At 41.3% G+C, this 17107-nt stretch overlaps 1 protein-coding gene across 2 annotated transcripts in view; it reads right to left on the minus strand.

The window, feature by feature from the left end:
* Positions 1–2887: 2887 nt before the first annotated feature.
* BCL2 (BCL2 apoptosis regulator) overlaps positions 2888–17107 on the minus strand; it is a 193260-nt gene continuing 179040 nt past the window's right edge. For both annotated transcript variants that reach the window (XM_023734010.1, XM_004379278.2), the window contains one exon: positions 2888–11064. In XM_023734010.1, coding sequence (XP_023589778.1) covers positions 10930–11064 — 135 coding nt within the window. In that variant the 3' untranslated portion in view covers positions 2888–10929. The remainder of the gene's footprint in view (positions 11065–17107) is intronic.

Here is a 17107-nt window from a genome sequence, read left to right on the forward strand (position 1 = left end):
TGAGGTGCCTCTGGGTAGATTCGAACTGCCAATCTTTTGGTTAGTAGTAGCCAACGTGCTTAATGGTTTGTACCACCCAGGAACTCCTTTTGAACTGACACAAATGTTTCAAGTACTCTTTTGTGTAAGAGTGGAAAAGAGGAGAGAAAAATGCTTTCCAGGCTTAGCAACTCAGTTAGCAAGTGAGGAGGATGCAGCATGCAGAGAAGGCCTCCCAGCAATACATTATGAGCATGCGAACTGTAAAACGTCTGTACAGTCTATGCCTGTGCCATCCAACATGGTAGCTACCAGCCACCTGTGGCTACCAAGCACTTGAAATGTGACCAGTCCAGATTGAGATGGGCTCCATTGCCATCAAGTCAATTCCAACTCATAGTGATTCCATAGGACAGAGTAGAACAGCCCCGTAGGGTTTCCAAGGCTGTAATCTTTACGGAAGCAGACTGCCACATCTTTCTTCCAAGGAGTGGCTGGTGGGTTTGAGCCACCGATCTTTTGGATAGCAGCCAAATTCTTAACCACAGTGTAAAATCCACCGAGGTTTCAAAGACTTGGTATGAAAAAAAGAATGTAGACTACCTCCATAATTTTCATATTTATTAAATGTTGACATGACATATTGGGTTAAATACAATATATTATTAAAATTAATTTCATGTGATTATCTTTAAATTTTTAATGTGACTACTAGAAAATTAAAAATTATATATGTAGTTCACATAATGTTTCTATGGGACGGTGCTGGCCCAAGGTTTTTATTTGGGAGAAGACCGTCACTTGGTAGGTCAGGGTAAGCAGCACGAGGAGTCCAGTGGTGGCTCAAGTAGGACAGAGACTCTCTGAGTAGCTGTTGTGGGCCATCATGTGCCATCAAGTCAATTCTGACTCATAGAGACCCTATAGGACAGAGAAGAACTGCCCCATAGGATTTCCTAGGCTGTAATCTTTATGGGAGCAGATCAGCAGGTCTTTTCTCCATTGGAGCTGCTGGTGGGTTCAAACTACCTACCTTTTGGCTAGCAGCAGAGTGCTTAACCATTGTGCCACCAATGGTCCTTCTCCTAGTGACCTTATAGGATGGGGTAGAACTGCCCCACAGGGTTTCCAAGGCTGTAATCTTTATGGAAGCAGATTGCCACATCTTTCTTCCACTGAGCAGCTGGTGGGTTTGAACTGCTGACCTTTTGGTTAGTAGCCAAGCACTTAACCACTGCACCACCAGGGCTCCTCTGAGCAGAGGGGCCAGGAAAGCCATAGCCTGGCCCTTAGGAATGAGCCCCTTGTTAGGCAAGAACATTAAAGAAAGCAGCAAGGGCTCCACGTGGCAATTTCAATGGAAACATTTTCATTTCTGAAACTTAAGTTTTTTTCTGAAACTCCACCCAAGGCAAAATGGATTATTGCTTCCTGGAAATCGAACCAGGGGACTTCAAAGTGTTTCATATTGAAAACAGAAAAACCCAAGAAAGAGAAAAATAATTATATTTCTAAAATCTTTTAAAACAAATGCTTGCTTGTGAGACTTTTCCTATAAATATTTTATTCTTCTTTTTCTTTCTTTTGTTCTGCAGCTGAAGGGTTCCACATGGACATAGGGATGATGTTCCCCTTGGGAGCCAAGATCAAAGCCACCCTGAGTCTGCTCACTGCTGAGCTTTACTCACAGTCTTTGCAGTGTCTACCGCCACCCACCTGCAGGATTCTGCGATAAAGTGGGTCCAGAACTGTCAGACAAAAGATGCAGGGAAAAATCCATTGCTACGCAGTATCCAAGCTGTCTGTGGGTTGGAACAGTATATGTATGTATATGTATCTTGCTGTTGGGTCAATTCTGACTCATGACAACCCCATGAGTGTCATACTGGAACTGTGCTCCATCAGGTTTTCAATGGCTGTGACCTTTCTGAAGTAGACTGCCAGGCCTTTCTTCTGAGATGCCTCTGGATGGATTTGAACCACCAACCTTTTGATTAGTAGATGAGCATTTAACAATTTTCGCCACCCAGGGACTCCTTTTAAGTTAGTAACCGAGTGAAAACTGTACAAAAAACTCAGTCACTCTAAAGTCATTGCCTTCTCTCCTTCTCCCTAAACACGGAGTAGGAATATCAACCTGCTTCCTTGGTGCTGGTAGAAAGATTCATCTAAATAAAAATGCCCTGCTGGGTCCACAGGGGAGGACACGTATCTGCTGCCTGATCTGAGCTCAAGCTTGAGGTAAATCCAGAGGAGCCCAGAGGGAGCACCCAGGGCAATGGTCTCCAAACAAGCTTGCTGGCCTGCCACCTAAAAGGAGCTTGAAAGACATGTACCTCCCTTACATATGTTTAAATTGACATTAAATTTTTTTTTAATCTTAAATATAAATAGTTGCCCAGGATGTAATTTCCAATGCATTGTTAATAGTATAAGAAAGAAGAGTATCCCAAAACTGTCTGTGACAGAACTTTTTTGTATATCATTTGCAGCTCTTTCTGTGATGTAATTACGATTCCTGATCAAATTCCGGATAGACTTAACGGAACTAAGAACTCCTGAAAAGTTAGGATTCCTTGCCCAACCACCATAATATACTTAGCCATTCCTTTACTGTGGCACCATTTCTTTCTTTCTTTTTTCTCTGTATCTGTCTCTCCTAAGAGAGAACCCCTGAATTGGCTTGCTGGGCAGCCTCTTCCCTTGAAGCCAGCTTGGAATGAGATTTTGACACATACTAATAACATGTTTGTCTGAGAAGTTACTTCAGCAGTTGACATTTTAAAATAAATCTGTTACATCACTTTTTAAATGTATACAATGGACGTGAAAGACCATAATGATCTGATACTTAACATTAACTACATGAAAAATACAGGAGCGAGTCCTTTTTTTTAACACTTGGGAATCTTACATTGTTCCTTTTTCTCCTTAAATATATATTCCATCCCCCATTTTATCCTAATATGGTATTTCTTACAGTTGAAAGTTTAAAATTGATTAGCCTCTCATACTTTTCTACTACAAAAGCAAGTCGATGCATTTAAATAAATTTTTGTGACCATAAGGCTTTACATTTTGTTCCTGGATTAAGTAATTATTACAATTATTATTATTATCCAATTGATAAAAATGCACAAATATATTACAATTTTGATAATTATTTAACATAGAATTTAAATTTTATTGGAAATACATCTCTCAATGATATGAACAGGGCTGGTTTACCCTTCTCCAACGCCCCTTCCCAACCAGGAGGGACATTATCCATAAATAGAAAAGTACGTGTTGCTAGAAAGAGTAAGGGTTCACCGTCAATGCTATTCTTATTTTTTGTTTTTATGGATGAAAGCAGTGAGGATTATACACATAAACAAGTACATAGGAATGAAAGGAGTTTGGTTATAGCAACATTACTCAACTCCTTGAACTTCTGAGTTATATTTTTTAAAAAATCACATTAAAAAAAGTTTGATCAGCTGACTTAATTTTGTTGAAAGCAAAGAATTGGAAAACCAATTTACAAAAGTCATTAGAGTCTAATACTTCAGTATTTCAAATCATCCCTTTTGGTAATCCAAGGGTTTTAACACAACTGGGACTTACTGCAGGCTTGAGTGCAGATGGACATGGTAGGTGGGTAAACTGGCTTTCTGGAAAAAAAAAAAAGTTTGAAGTCCTGATTTGTACCATTTGCTGATTTCTGTAGTGTAAATACTTCCACCATGGCCAATTTCAAACTACCAACTTGACTTTAGTGAATGTGGAGCTGGAAAGAGATACATACAATTGGCTCTCATGACAGTAGAAGCCAGCTCCAGCAGACCACTGCAGCACCCACAGTAAGATTCAGAATAGGTGAAATGTGACAGACAATTGTGGAAGGGAAGGTGGGAGAAGCAGCCTGACCTCGGGGAGGGTTCTGAAGGAGCCCAGTTTACAAAAATTACCCACGGGCAGTGAGGACGTTGATAGCTTTAAATGTCCCATGACTGTGTACCCCTGGGAAGGGCTGTGTCCCAAGGTTACATGCGCAGCAGTTTGAAGACTACTGATAGAGAGGAGGGAGCCTGGGCCTTGGAGTCAGCCAGACCAGGGCTCAAATCCTGCCTTTGTCACTCCCATTGCTTGAGACCTTGGGTATGTTGTCTAACGTCTGAGTCTCAGTTTTCTCCTCTGGAAAAGGAGAAGCCAACACCTACCTTCCAAGGTAGTGAGGAGTGGTAGTGGAAAGTATATAGTGCTGGCATGTAGCAGATGATCAACAAATGGATGTTATTATTAGAGTCCTTTTAAAAAGAGTCTGTCTTAGTTTGCTAACGCTGCTGTAACACAAATTTAAGTGGGTGGCTTTAAAGAATGGAACTTTATTTTCTCACAGTTCTGGAGGCCAAAAGTCGAAATCAGGATCTCAGAGGTATGAATTCCTTCCTTGTTGGTAGCAACAGGCGTTCCTTGGTTCCTTCATAATCCTTACATTGTATCTGTCTTCCCCCATGTGCGTGAATCTCTGTGTCTAATGTGCTCTTTTGATAACTCAGAAGTGATTAGATTTAGAATCCACTCTATTCAGGTATGATCTAATTAATATAAAAAAGAAAACCCTACTTCCAAACAGAATTACAGCCACTGGTATATGTGTTAGGATTCCAACACATATTTTGGGGAGTCACAATTTAATCTGTAACAGAGTTTAAGGGAGGAGAGTCAGAGGGTTGATGCTTAGGGTATCAGTAACCAAACATAAGAAAGAAATACTGGATGCCTTGCTACTTAGGGTTTACATGCTCCAAAGCAAGTGGCTGCTTTGGTTATCGTAAACTGTTAACTTCAAAAATAGAATTTCAGCTTCGTTCTCTCCTTTTCATACACTCTGTCATCTGATGGAATGCAGAGGCTGGGAACTCCACTCCACATGGCAGAGAACACACCCAATAGCAACAATGGCTCTCTGGAGGTGTGGAACTCAGGGTGGTATACATCTTGGACCTAATCAGAAGGGTTTGTTACCAAGAAACAAAAGGCTTCCTTCTAAGGTAGTTTCACCTGTAAGGCAATCCCTCCGCCTGGTCCCTGAGGACTTCATTAGAGTGGGGTTGCTCGTGGTTATACAGTATTGGCTTGTTAAGAAGGTTTTTTAAAGTCTTGTTTAATGACGATGAATGGCAGGGCAAAATCATGTGAACACATTATAAGCAATTACAGGGCAGAACCAATATCTCACACCGTGCTTTATTTTTCTTCACAATATTAGCTAGACAGACAAGAAAAATTTAGTGGCAATGTGACTTTTCCCACAAGAAAAGTGCCATTGTATTTAACGGTGGCCAACTGGAAATCACTTTATCTTAACATCTAAAGTAGGTTTAGCTTATATTTGTTTCTATGTTCAGTGTTGCAGGATATTAAAAAAACCAAAACTCCATGTGTTACAGAGTAGAACTGCCCCAAAGTGTTTTCTTGGCTGTAATCTTATTAAAAGGACTCCAATAATAACATCCATTTGTTGATCATCTGCTACATGCCAGCACTGTATACTCTCCACTACCACTCCTCACTACCTTGGAAGGTAGGTGTTGGCTTCTCCAGGACTTTCTTCCTTAGAGCCGCTGGATGGGTTTGAACTATCAAACCACTTGCACCACCAGGATATCAGCTACCCCTAAAAAATATTAATCTTAAAAACAGCCTAAAGAACACAAAAGTATAAAAATCTTGATAACAAACTTTCAGTACAAAACACTTTTAATACACTTATTTTATTTAAAACACAAATAGCCCCAGTAAGGCAAAACAAAGGCAAAACTTGATTGCTTTAAAGACTTAAGAAGACATTATAATAAACACAACCACCAAAGCTTCCGTAAGAGAAATCTAATTGGCTATCACTCCTTCAAATGCTACCCTGCGGGGTGGGGAGGACTTAATAAAATGAGCTAGCTGGAAATCCCACTGCAGAATCCCCAAAAGGTTTAGGTACATGGTATTAGTTATGTATCGACACTATAGGACTTTTTGATTAACTTTCCATCTTCCACCCATAGGATGTAACCTGCCAAATTGTACCTTCTCCCACATGACTGTTGTGTTCATCAGTCGCCAGTCTTTTTAATTTTAGCCATTCTGGTGAGTGGTTATGCCAATCGGTTGTTATCGTCTGCGGAGTCATTGCTGTGCTGACCTTGGTACACAAAACAACCGTGTCATTGATGGGATGCTGACTGTGTGTTATTTTCTGGGGCGGTGGTGAGGAATTGGGGCAGTACCATTCACACTCCATCTGGTTCTCTTTGTGCCCAGTGGGATGCATATTTCATCGTTGTCCAAGTCCATCCTGTGAGGACAGACATGGAAAGGAATGATTCTTTGGGTAAGGCTAAGGGACTTGAGTTATCACGTACCCAATTCAGTTTCACAATTTTTTTTTAATCTTATTATTGTGCATAATAAACACTTAAAAACAGATGTCCTTACCAACCAGAAGGTTGCTATTAAATATCCTGTTGGTTAAAATAGCAAGCTTAATTGTTTAAATACCCATTAGCTATATCCAGGGTTGAAGTTTATACTATTAATGGCAAATATTTAAAAAAGCTTTCGGCCATTGGCACTGCCACACTGAGCTGACACTGAGCTGTGCTGATGTTTCTACAATCTGTATGTACCACAGAATTATAAATGCTTCTCATTTGTTGCACAAGCTCTTTCACTGAGGCATCATGCTGACCAGAGGGAAGGTCCTACTTGCTTCCATTTCATACCCCACAGTTCTGACTATTCTGAGAAACCTCCACTCTCTGACCCAATCTTGGGGATGTTTTAATCATTTAAAAATTCTTCCTCCCTCTCACCCCCACAACAAATGTCCTTTGTCTCATAATAATTAAAAAAAACCCTAAAAGATCCAGATTGACAATAAAGATCTGATTGGAACCCTCATAAGCTGACAATGTAGAATTGTAGTTCTTAAAAAAGTGTGTAACCACATTTGTCTGGGCAGAAAAAGACACCATAGAATAAGATTAGAATAGAATTTCAACTGACTCCCTAATTTCCTTAGAGTGGCTTGTATTTCAAGCCTTTCCTGTTTTTTTCTTTTTTTTTCTGATAGAGTAGGTGTACATTACTAACTATAAGTGATAAGAAGTGTAAAAGCAGCCACTGCCTTCGAAATACAACTGAAATTAGAATTTAAGTTCAAATTTATAAAATACCTGTTTTAGCACAGGTCTAATTACAAACATAGACTATTTGCAATTCTGTTCATTCACTAGATCCTTGGCCTGAAAATTGGACGTGTGTTGGGACGGCCCTAATCATTTACATTAATCCTGATTATAACGCCTTTTGATTTATAGTCACTTCCTTATTTTTCGTACTGGGCCAGGGCTAAGCCTTTAAGATGACGAACAATCAACATTTTCGAATGAAATAAAAGTCACATCTAAATGGAAGGCCACATCTGAATATGCAGAGATAAATGGGCTAAGGCAGAGGGATACTGGTGTTTTGCTTAAACTATTTGGAGATGCTTCCTTAATTCTAAATGTGACTTTCATCGGAACCTTAAGCCTCCAGGAATTTTCAGGCCCTGTCAAATCCTCTGGGATGAGCCCTGTTTGCTAGAGAATATGTCTGTTGTCTTTTGGTTTCCCTTTCAGAGCGCTTATGCAGTAAGGGCTTAAGAGGACCGAGAAGGTTCTTGAGTGCTTTTTACCTCGTAGGCTCTTTTTTAGAGCTCTTAGAGCTCTTGACCCCAATTTGGAAAAGTGCTTGTGTTCTATTGAACCCTGGCCCTGGCCAACATATTCACCATGTTTGTGGTAAAGAGGAGTTAATATTCCGGTGTGAATCCCTTCTCCATATGAAATAGGTAGAAAGGTTCTCTGTGTGGTGGCAAAACAAGACAATGAAAAGAAAGGAGGAGGGAAAAATGACTAGTTGAGGCTTTTATATACATTCATTGCCTCCAACATGTTTTTAACAAGAAAAATGTAATATCAACTACTCTTAGAGTGAGGGTAGCCACAATACTGTACAGTTCTGGGGTCAGGTGGTCCGGCACATTTACGGTTAAAACCAGACAGCAAAACCCCACAGCAAAAGGAAACCAGCCAGAAGTTAACCACCATGACCTTTTTTTATATATACATTTTTTGAATACTCTGTGAACCCAGCTGAAACAATAACAACAGTAACAAAACACAAACAGGCTTTATATTAAAAATGTACTTGCTCTTCATTGTTACTTCTAAAGCAGCTTGGAGAATCTCACCACTTGGAGTGTACTGCAAACTGACTCCATTGAAATGATCTTGGCAGGATAGCAGCACAGGATTTGATATTCCATATTTATCACTTATGACAATGTAAACCTTTCATAAAATATTATTTTGCCAAAAAATTAGGATCATACAAAGGTCTGATCATCCTGTTCCCTGAGGCCCGCCAGGAGGTCTGACTTTGTACCACGGGTTTCCTGCTCTCTCTGTGGGGAACGTTAAGTGCCATTGCATTTCAGGAAGGATCTGAAGGATAGCCACAGACAAGGACCCTGCGGAAGGAGGGCAGTAGGTCTCTATATGGGGGTCTATGTTTAAACAGGCCACCTAAAGCAACTCTCTTAAAGTCAAACCACTCAGTGCCAGATTTTAATTCTCTGGTAGCTTCCCATCTGGATTTTCAACTGAATGAACTTCATGGGTTTTACCAAATAACTTTGAGTTAAATTCGGAATTGCCCAGGGACAGACAAGTCAACTTTCAAGGAACAGGTCAAAGGGACAACAGATATATCCCTCACAATAAACAACTGTGTTGAAAGGGAAATGCACACAACTTGATTGAAGCAAGGTTCCTCAGCGGCCAATATGCTCCAGGGTTTCTCAGTTTGCTGAGTGAGACCCAGGGCTTCTCACCTTCTTGGAAATGCTTTTGCAGAATTAAGGAGACAAAAATCTCAATTGGAAAATGATCATTTCTGCTAACAAATAGTGTAGAGGCCATAACTAAATACAATTAAGAAAAATGATGAGATGCATGTATTTTTTAAAGCAGCTTTTGAAATATCAACCACAGCATTAAACACTGAACATAATACATTCCAAAGTTAATACAGATAAATGGTATATAATGCAATAATGCCACAAATCAAGGCTGACTCTAAACTTAAAAAAATAGTTTCTAGTATATTAACTGGAGATTTTTACTTCTTTTGCTACTTCTCTATAATTTTCCACCACTGATTTTTTTTTTTTTAATTGCCCCAGGATGTACAGATAATCCCTAAATTCTACACCTAGAGCCTTTTTTTTTTTCTGTCAGGTTTTCAAATAAAACCAAAAGACAAGGACAAGATAATGTTTTACATCGTATTTCCATAGCTATAAGTCAATTAATCCATGACACCTCGTTTCAACACTCCTTTAGGATTTATGACCCTCCTCAAAGTCATTCAAAACCTTTCTGGAAACTGCAGCCCACAGGCCGCTCGGGGGCCCACAGGCCGCTCGGGGGCCCACAGGCCGCTCGGGGGCCCACAGGCCGCTCGGGGGCCCACAGGCCGCTCGGGGGCCCACAGGCCGCTCGGGGGCCCAGCGTGCACATTGCCATTTTCCTTTCGTTAGCGCCGGCAGAGGCCTTCCCAGCATGCACCGCGTCACTGCTGGCCCCTTCCGGAGCTGCGCCTCAGTTTCCCTCCACAGCGATACACTTCTCTGAGACAACTTCACAGGTTGCACCTTCAGAGTCAGTCTTAAGAAGCGGCCCAAACAAAGAACCCATGGCACCCAGGTTTTGCTCTGTGGGAAAATGGGCCCAACCTGAGGGCCAGCCCCACAGCCAGCAGGCCCAGGCGGAGTCCCGCTATTGCTATTTCTCGACAGTGGCGTTCTGAACTCCTTTGGCTTGCAAACACTCGGAGACCACATTGCTCTGTTTAAAAGCCATCTCGGAGGCCAGCCAGTGCCCAGGCTCAGTTCTAGGACGAAGCCCTCCTACTGGGCCGCGAGACAGGCCTGCAGGCTGCAGCTTACTACTGAAAAGCAGGCACTTGTGGCGGCCTGATGCCTCTGGAAACGCTTGCCTTCCCCATGCTTAAGAAGTTACCGACGAGTCCGATTCCTTGCATGCCAAAGGATCCTGTTTCTTACTCAGACGGAGCCAGTACTCAGAGGGGCAGATCCGAGATATAGGAATATACACATCAGGGCTTAAGGTACTGGATGATATTGTATAAATTGCTAAAATGCTTCTCGGCACAATTGGTAGCTTAAAAAAATACTTTCCTATGGTTTAAGGGCATTTTTTCCCATCGCTGACCTTCGGCGTGGAAATCTCAGTGGACACCATGTCCGTGTAAAGTTCCTAGTTTTTTTCCTCCAACTGGGTTTGTACCATGTGAATCAAAAGCGAAGCGTCTGTTCTTCCCTGCAGGGAAGAGTCTACTTCCTTCCGAGGACCTTGCCTCCATTAATGTCACAGCCCCAGGGCAAATTGCAAGTAGAATGAACACCTTCTTCCAAGACTGGAGGAGTCAGACTCTGGCTTCTCTAACAGTCAAGTCTTTTGCCAGTTTGTTTGCTCTTCAGATGGAGAGTTAGTGCAGACGACATTGAAAACAAATCCGTGTTTATAGGCACAGGAGATCCAGGTGGGGCCGCCAGAAGTGGGGCTTACCAATGAGTGGTGCGGTTTACAAAGACAGGAGGTTTGATGGGACTGTCTTAAATAAATAAATCTTTTTCTTAATAATGTAAAAAATAAATGATATTTCCCTTTGGCAGTAAATAGCTGATTTGACGTTGAGCCTGAAAGTCATTTTTTGTTTTGTTTTGTTTTTTGATTTTTGTTTTAAGAGACCACAGCTTCATTTCTTGGTACCTCACTGACGATGCATACTATTCCTACTGCTTTTGTGAACTTTTGCATAACTGCGGCAGGCTGGGTAACTTCACTTGTGCCCCAGGTAGGCACCCAGGGTGATGCAAGCTCCTACCAGGGCCAGACTGAGCAGCGTCTTCAGAGACAGCCAGGAGAAATCAAACAGAGGCCGCATGCTGGGGCCGTACAGTTCCACAAAGGCATCCTGGTCGGGGGAGAGGAGAGAAGAAGAAAAACAGCGTTAGAGACAGAGCACAAAATGGCATCCTACAAAGACAGGGGCACTGCGCCTGAGCAGCAAGGCCACCCTCAAGGGTGAGAGGAAAGGTAAAACAGGAACCCTCAGAAGGAAAGATAAAACACTCGTTGGGGCAAAGATTCAGGACCCGCTGTCGTTCATTCAAGAAATATTTATTGATCAAGTAATTGCTTAAGGGGTACAGAGCTTCTGTTTGGGATGATGATAAAGTTTTGGAAGTAGGCATCGGTGATGGTTACACAACATTGTAGATGTAATTAACGCCAATGAATTATACACTTAAAAATGGTTAAAATGGCATACTTTATGTTACATATATCTTACCACAATACATTTTTTAAGAAAGCATTAAAAAATATGTATTGAGAACCTGTTTATGTGCCAGGCAGTAAATAAAAGAGACTAAAAAGTTCCTACCTCACGGAGCTTGTATTCTAGTGGAGTGGGCTAGACAATAAACAAAATACAGTATATTAGAGAGTAGTAAGTGCTAAGGGGAGTCCCTTCGTGGTGCAGACGGTTAACATGCTCAGCTGCGAACCGAAAGGTTGGAGGTTCAAGTCCACCCAGAGGTACCTCAGAAAAAAGGCCTGGTGGTGATCTGCTTCCAAAAATTCTGTCATTGAAAACCCTATGGAGCACAGTTCTGCTCTGAAATACACGAGGTCACTATGAGTCAGGAGTCGACTCAACGGCAACTGGTTGGTTGATTGGTGGGTAAGTGTTAAGAAGAAAAATGAAACAGCAAAGGCAGTGAGGAAATATTGTAGGTTTTGCAATTTTGGCTAGCCTGGACTTTAATAAATACAACATAACAACTACTACGATTCTCCTTTATTGTGTGCTTACCATAGGCCAGTGCCTGTTATTGTGTGCCATCGAGTTGATGCCACCTTCTATTAACCCCATGTGACAGAGCAGAACTGCCCCATAGGATTTTCTAGGTTATAATCTTTATGGCGGCAGATCAGCAGGTCTTTCTCCTGAGGAGCTGCTGGTGGATTTGAACTGCTGACCTTTCAGTTAGCAGCCAAGCACTTAACCACTGTACCACCAGGACTCCTTACCACGTGCCAATCATGCATTATTTTATTTATTCTTCATACCAGTCTTATGGGGTCTTTTTTATTTGTTCTTATTCTGTAGATGAAAACCCTGAGACTCAGCGAGGGTAAGGGCTAGTAAAGGCTAGTAAGTGGCTGAGCCAGGACTTAAGCCCAGACCCACCCCGTGCCTTAGCGTTGCTGACCCCCTCACGCTGCTGACGGGAGCAGTGCCCACGATGCTGGCATGGTGGACAGAGAAGTGTGCCTTGACAGGTAGGATACTTAGCCTCTGAAGTCAAGATCGGGGTTCTCCCTGGGAAAGGAAGCTGCCAGAGGGCTCTGGGTTTTCTCGGCAGCAGCTAGACTGGACAACCTTGACGCTGAAGTTCACAAAGCATGCAGCCAGTTACTGTCACAGGAGACACAGATCCCTGAGGGAGGAACGGGCTCTGTCTTCCATTCCTATCGCTGCATCTGAAAGCAAGGTCTGTAGTGTGCTGTAGCAGAGTTTCCCCCTGGATGGTCCCAGACTGAAACAATCACTTAATGCTCATCTCCTAGGTTTTTTGGAGGGGGATTAGGCTTCATATTTGGACAACCCCCTTAATGAATATCTGAATATAGGAATCAGTAAATGAAATTGTTTTCACTTGGTGTGATTTTTTTCAGGCATGAAAAGGAAAACAGGACATAGTTCCACGCTGCTCGCAATAGCTTTGAATCAAAGCACACAATTTTATTGCAGGAGAGAGTAACATACTTGACTTCTGGCACTGCTTTGAGGAGGAGGTTCTAACAATGTTCACCGTGTTTTTGTCTGTTTAGGGCAAGTACTGGTAGTAAGTATTGGCAGGAGCCCTGGTGGCACAGTGGTTAAGCACTCAGCTGCTAACTGAAAGGTCAGCAGTTTCAAACCCACCAGCTGCTCCTCAAAAGAAAGACCTGGCTATCTGCTTCCGTAAAGATTACAGCCTTGGTAACACGATGGGGCAGTTCTCCTCTGTCCTGTAGGGTCACTGTGAGTTGGAATTGACTTGACGGCCATGGGTTTTTTGGTTTAGATTGGCAGTAGAGGGACCAGGTACCATCTTTGTCTCCCCAGAGCTGTGCAAGGCCCTTGGTACCTTGTAGGGCTTAATAAATGTTTGCTCAATTAATGGTTAAATTTTTCTAAATTCCATCGTAGGTCTGAATTCTGTCTTTGCCCTAAGGCTTCACCCAGATGCTTAATCTGCCTGTTTGAAATTATTCCCTCTTTATGTAACAATCTCTAGAAATCCTGGAGTAGTCTTGAAGATGAGAGTTTCAGGTATTGCAAGGGGAACTTCCCATGCCAATAAATACAGATTTATGCGATTATTTTTCATGACTGCATAGTATTCCATTGAATGGAGATCGATAATTTACTTAACCAATTCCTTACTTAGGTTGTTTTAAACTTTTGCTACTATAAACAATATTATGATTCATTTTTGTACATTAATTCTTATCTACCTGCTCAGTTATTTTTTTTTAGATAAATTCCTAAAAGTGAACTCAGTTGAGCAGTGATCACACTGCTTCCCGAATTCATGAAGGATTTGTGCTGACCCACTCTCACTGACCCTTCGTTGTGATCAATGGCAGCCCTTTAGAAAAGGCAGGCAAGGGTTTATGGCAGTAGTTCTCAACTGGGGGTGATTTTTGCCCCCCAGGTGACAACTGGCAATGTCCGGAAACATTTTTGGTAGTCATGGTCTGGTGGGGAGGGTGCTACTGGCGTCTAGTAGGCGGAGGCCAGGGATGCTGTTCAACATCCTTTAATATACAGGACGGCCCCCACAATGAAGAATTATCTGGCCTATAATGCCAGTAGTGCTGAGATTAGGAGACTCTAGTTTAGATGAAACTCTGAGATCACGGGCCACACAAGACCAAATGGTCCATCTCGTGTGTCAGCAGCTAAATTTGGTCAAATTAGCACAAGGTTAATCAGTTAGCTGAGCCAAGTAACTGGTCACTAACAAGTGGGCTCTCTGTTCCTTCAGATGTACTAGACTAACTTTTTATTATTATTTTATTGTGTTTAGGTGAAAATTTACACAGCACATTAGTTTCCCCTTTAACAATTTTTATACAAATTGTTCCATGCCATTGGTTACAATTTTTACAATGTGTCAGCATTCTCATTGTTTCCATTCTGTTTGTTCTGTTTCCATTGATTCTAGTTTCCCTTCCCCTCCTTGCCTTCTCATCTTTGCTTTTGGATAAATGTTGACCGTTTGGTCTCATATAGTTAATTGTTGAAGGGAGCACATTACTCACAAGTGATATTGTTTATTTTATAAGCCAATCTATTATTTGGCTGAAAGGTGACCTGCAGAAATAGCTTCAATTCCAAGTTCAAAGGGTAGCTTAGGGCGACAGTCTCGGGGGTTCTCTAGTCTCTATCAGTCTAGTAGGTCAGGCCTTTTTTAGGAATTTGAGTTTTGTTTTACATGTTTCTCCCACTCTACTCAGTACCTTCTATTGTATCTCTTTTAGAAATGTTGGTAGTGGTAGCCAGGCACCATCTAGTTTTTCTGGCCTCAGTTTAGAAGAGGATGTGGTTTGTGTGGGCTATTGGTCCCGTCAACTAGTTTCTTCTTTGAGCCTTTGATTTCCTTCATTCTCTTTTGCTCCGTAAGAGTAGAGACCAGTAGTTATATCTTAGATGGCCACTCACAAGCTTTTAAGACCCCAGACGCTACTCACCAAACTAGGATGTAGAACATTATCTTTGTGAACTATGTTATGCCAATTGACTAAGTTGTCCCCTGAGACTATGGTCCCAAGCCTTTTAACCCAGTAAAGCAATCCCTCGAATTGTTTGGATGTGTCTAGGAAGGCTCCATAACTGTGCCCCCTACGTGGTTTGTTATATATGTGGACATATAAGCAGCACACACAAATGTGTACATACATATGCCTACAGATACACCTAGATGTGCATGTGCATTTACTTGCATATGCCTTCCTATACACATATATGCATCCATATTTACCTACATAACCACACACATATTTTTTGGTTGTTTTTACTATTGTTGCAAAATTGTATAAGTTATAGCATTTACTGAAATTGTCCCTTTTTCTCATGTACTTCTTAATGTCTTTATTTACCTTGGTCAAGTTGTGCTGACCTCACCCATATTTGGGATTGCCTTTCCCATCACCAAAAGTAACAAGTGTCTACTAGCTAGAAACTGATTCCCCATCTCTCTCCCTCCCATCCCTGGTAACCATCAAAGAACTTTGCTTTCTGTGTGTATATCTATTCTTGACTTTTTATGATAGTGGGACCATACAATATTTGTCTTTTTGTGATTGACTTATTTCACTCAGCATAATGTCCTCCAGGATTCATCCATGTTGTAAGATATTTCACAGACTCCTCATTATTCTTTATAGTTGCACAGTATTCCATTATATGTATGTACCACAATTTGTTTATGTGTTCATCCATTGATGGGCACTTAGGTTGTTTCCATCTTTTTGCTGTCATGAATAATGCTGCAATGAACATAGGTGTGTATATGTCTATTTGTGTCACTGCTCTTGTATCTTTAGGATATATATGTAGGAATGGAATTGCTGGATCATAAGGTATTTATATTTCTAGCTTTTTGAGGAAGGACCATACTGTTTTCCATAGTGGTTGTACCATTTTACATTCCCACTAGCAATGTATGAGAGCTCCAATCCCCCCACAACCTCACCAGCATTTGTATTCTGTTCTTCACAGGGGTGAGATGGTATCTCATTGTAGGTTTGACTTGCATCTCTCTAATGGCCCACCCAGGGACGCTCACTGTTTGGAGCCCTGGTGGCGCAGTTGTTGAGAGCACAACTGCTAACCAAAAGGTCGGCAGTTCAAATCCACCAGCTGCTCCTTGGAAACGCTATGGGGCAGTTCTACTCTGTCCTATAGGTCACTATGACTTGGAATTCACTTGACGGCAACAGGTTTTTTTTTTTTGTTTTGTTTTGTTTTAATGGCTAATGATTGTGAGCATCTTTTCATGTATTTGTTGGCCACCTGAATGTCCCCTTTGGTGAAGTGTCTATTCATGTCCTTTGCCCAATTTTTGATTGGATTGTCTTTTTGTTGTTCAAGTGTTCTATATATTTTAGAAATTAGACCCTTATTAGGTATGTCATTGCCAAAGATTTTTTCGCAGTCTGCAGGTTCTCTTTTTACTCTCTTGGTAAAGTCTTTTGATAAGCATAAGTATTTAATTATTAGGAGGTCCCAGTTACCTAATTTATCTTCTGTCATTCGTGCATTTTTAGTTTTGTTTGCTAAGCTATTTATGCTGAAAATCAGGTCCCCTAATTTTGACCCTATGTTATCTTCCAGGAACTTTATAGTTCTAGCTTTAACATTTAGGTCTTTGATCCATTTTGAGTGAGTTTTTATGCATGGTGTTAAGTATGGATTCTGATTCATTTTTTTGCATATGGATATCTAGTTTTGCCAGCACCATGTGTTAAAAAGACTGCTTCTTCCCCATTGAATGGATTTTGACCCTTTGTCAAAGATCAACTGCCTGTAGATGGATGGATTTACTTCTGGGCTCTCAGTTCTATTCCGTTGGTCGGTGTGTCTGCATTTGAACCAGTACCAGGCTGTTTTGATTACCATGATTGTATAGTAAGTTTTGAGATTGGAAGATGTCAGGCCTCCTACTTTGTTCTTCTTCAATATTGTTTTAGCTATTTGGGGCCTCCTTCCTTTCCATATAAAGTTGGAGATTAGTTTTTCCATTTCATTAAAGAATGTTGTTGGGATTTGGATCAGGATTGTATTAGATCTATGTATCAGTTTTGGCATTTTTGACATTTTCACAATATTAGGTCTTCTAGTCCATGAGTATGGAATGCTTTTCAATTTATGTATATCTTTTAGTTTCTTGCAGTAGTGT

This window comes from Trichechus manatus, unplaced genomic scaffold (assembly GCF_000243295.1).
Source record: "Trichechus manatus latirostris isolate Lorelei unplaced genomic scaffold, TriManLat1.0 scaffold00063, whole genome shotgun sequence".
Classification (NCBI taxonomy): domain Eukaryota; kingdom Metazoa; phylum Chordata; class Mammalia; order Sirenia; family Trichechidae; genus Trichechus; species Trichechus manatus.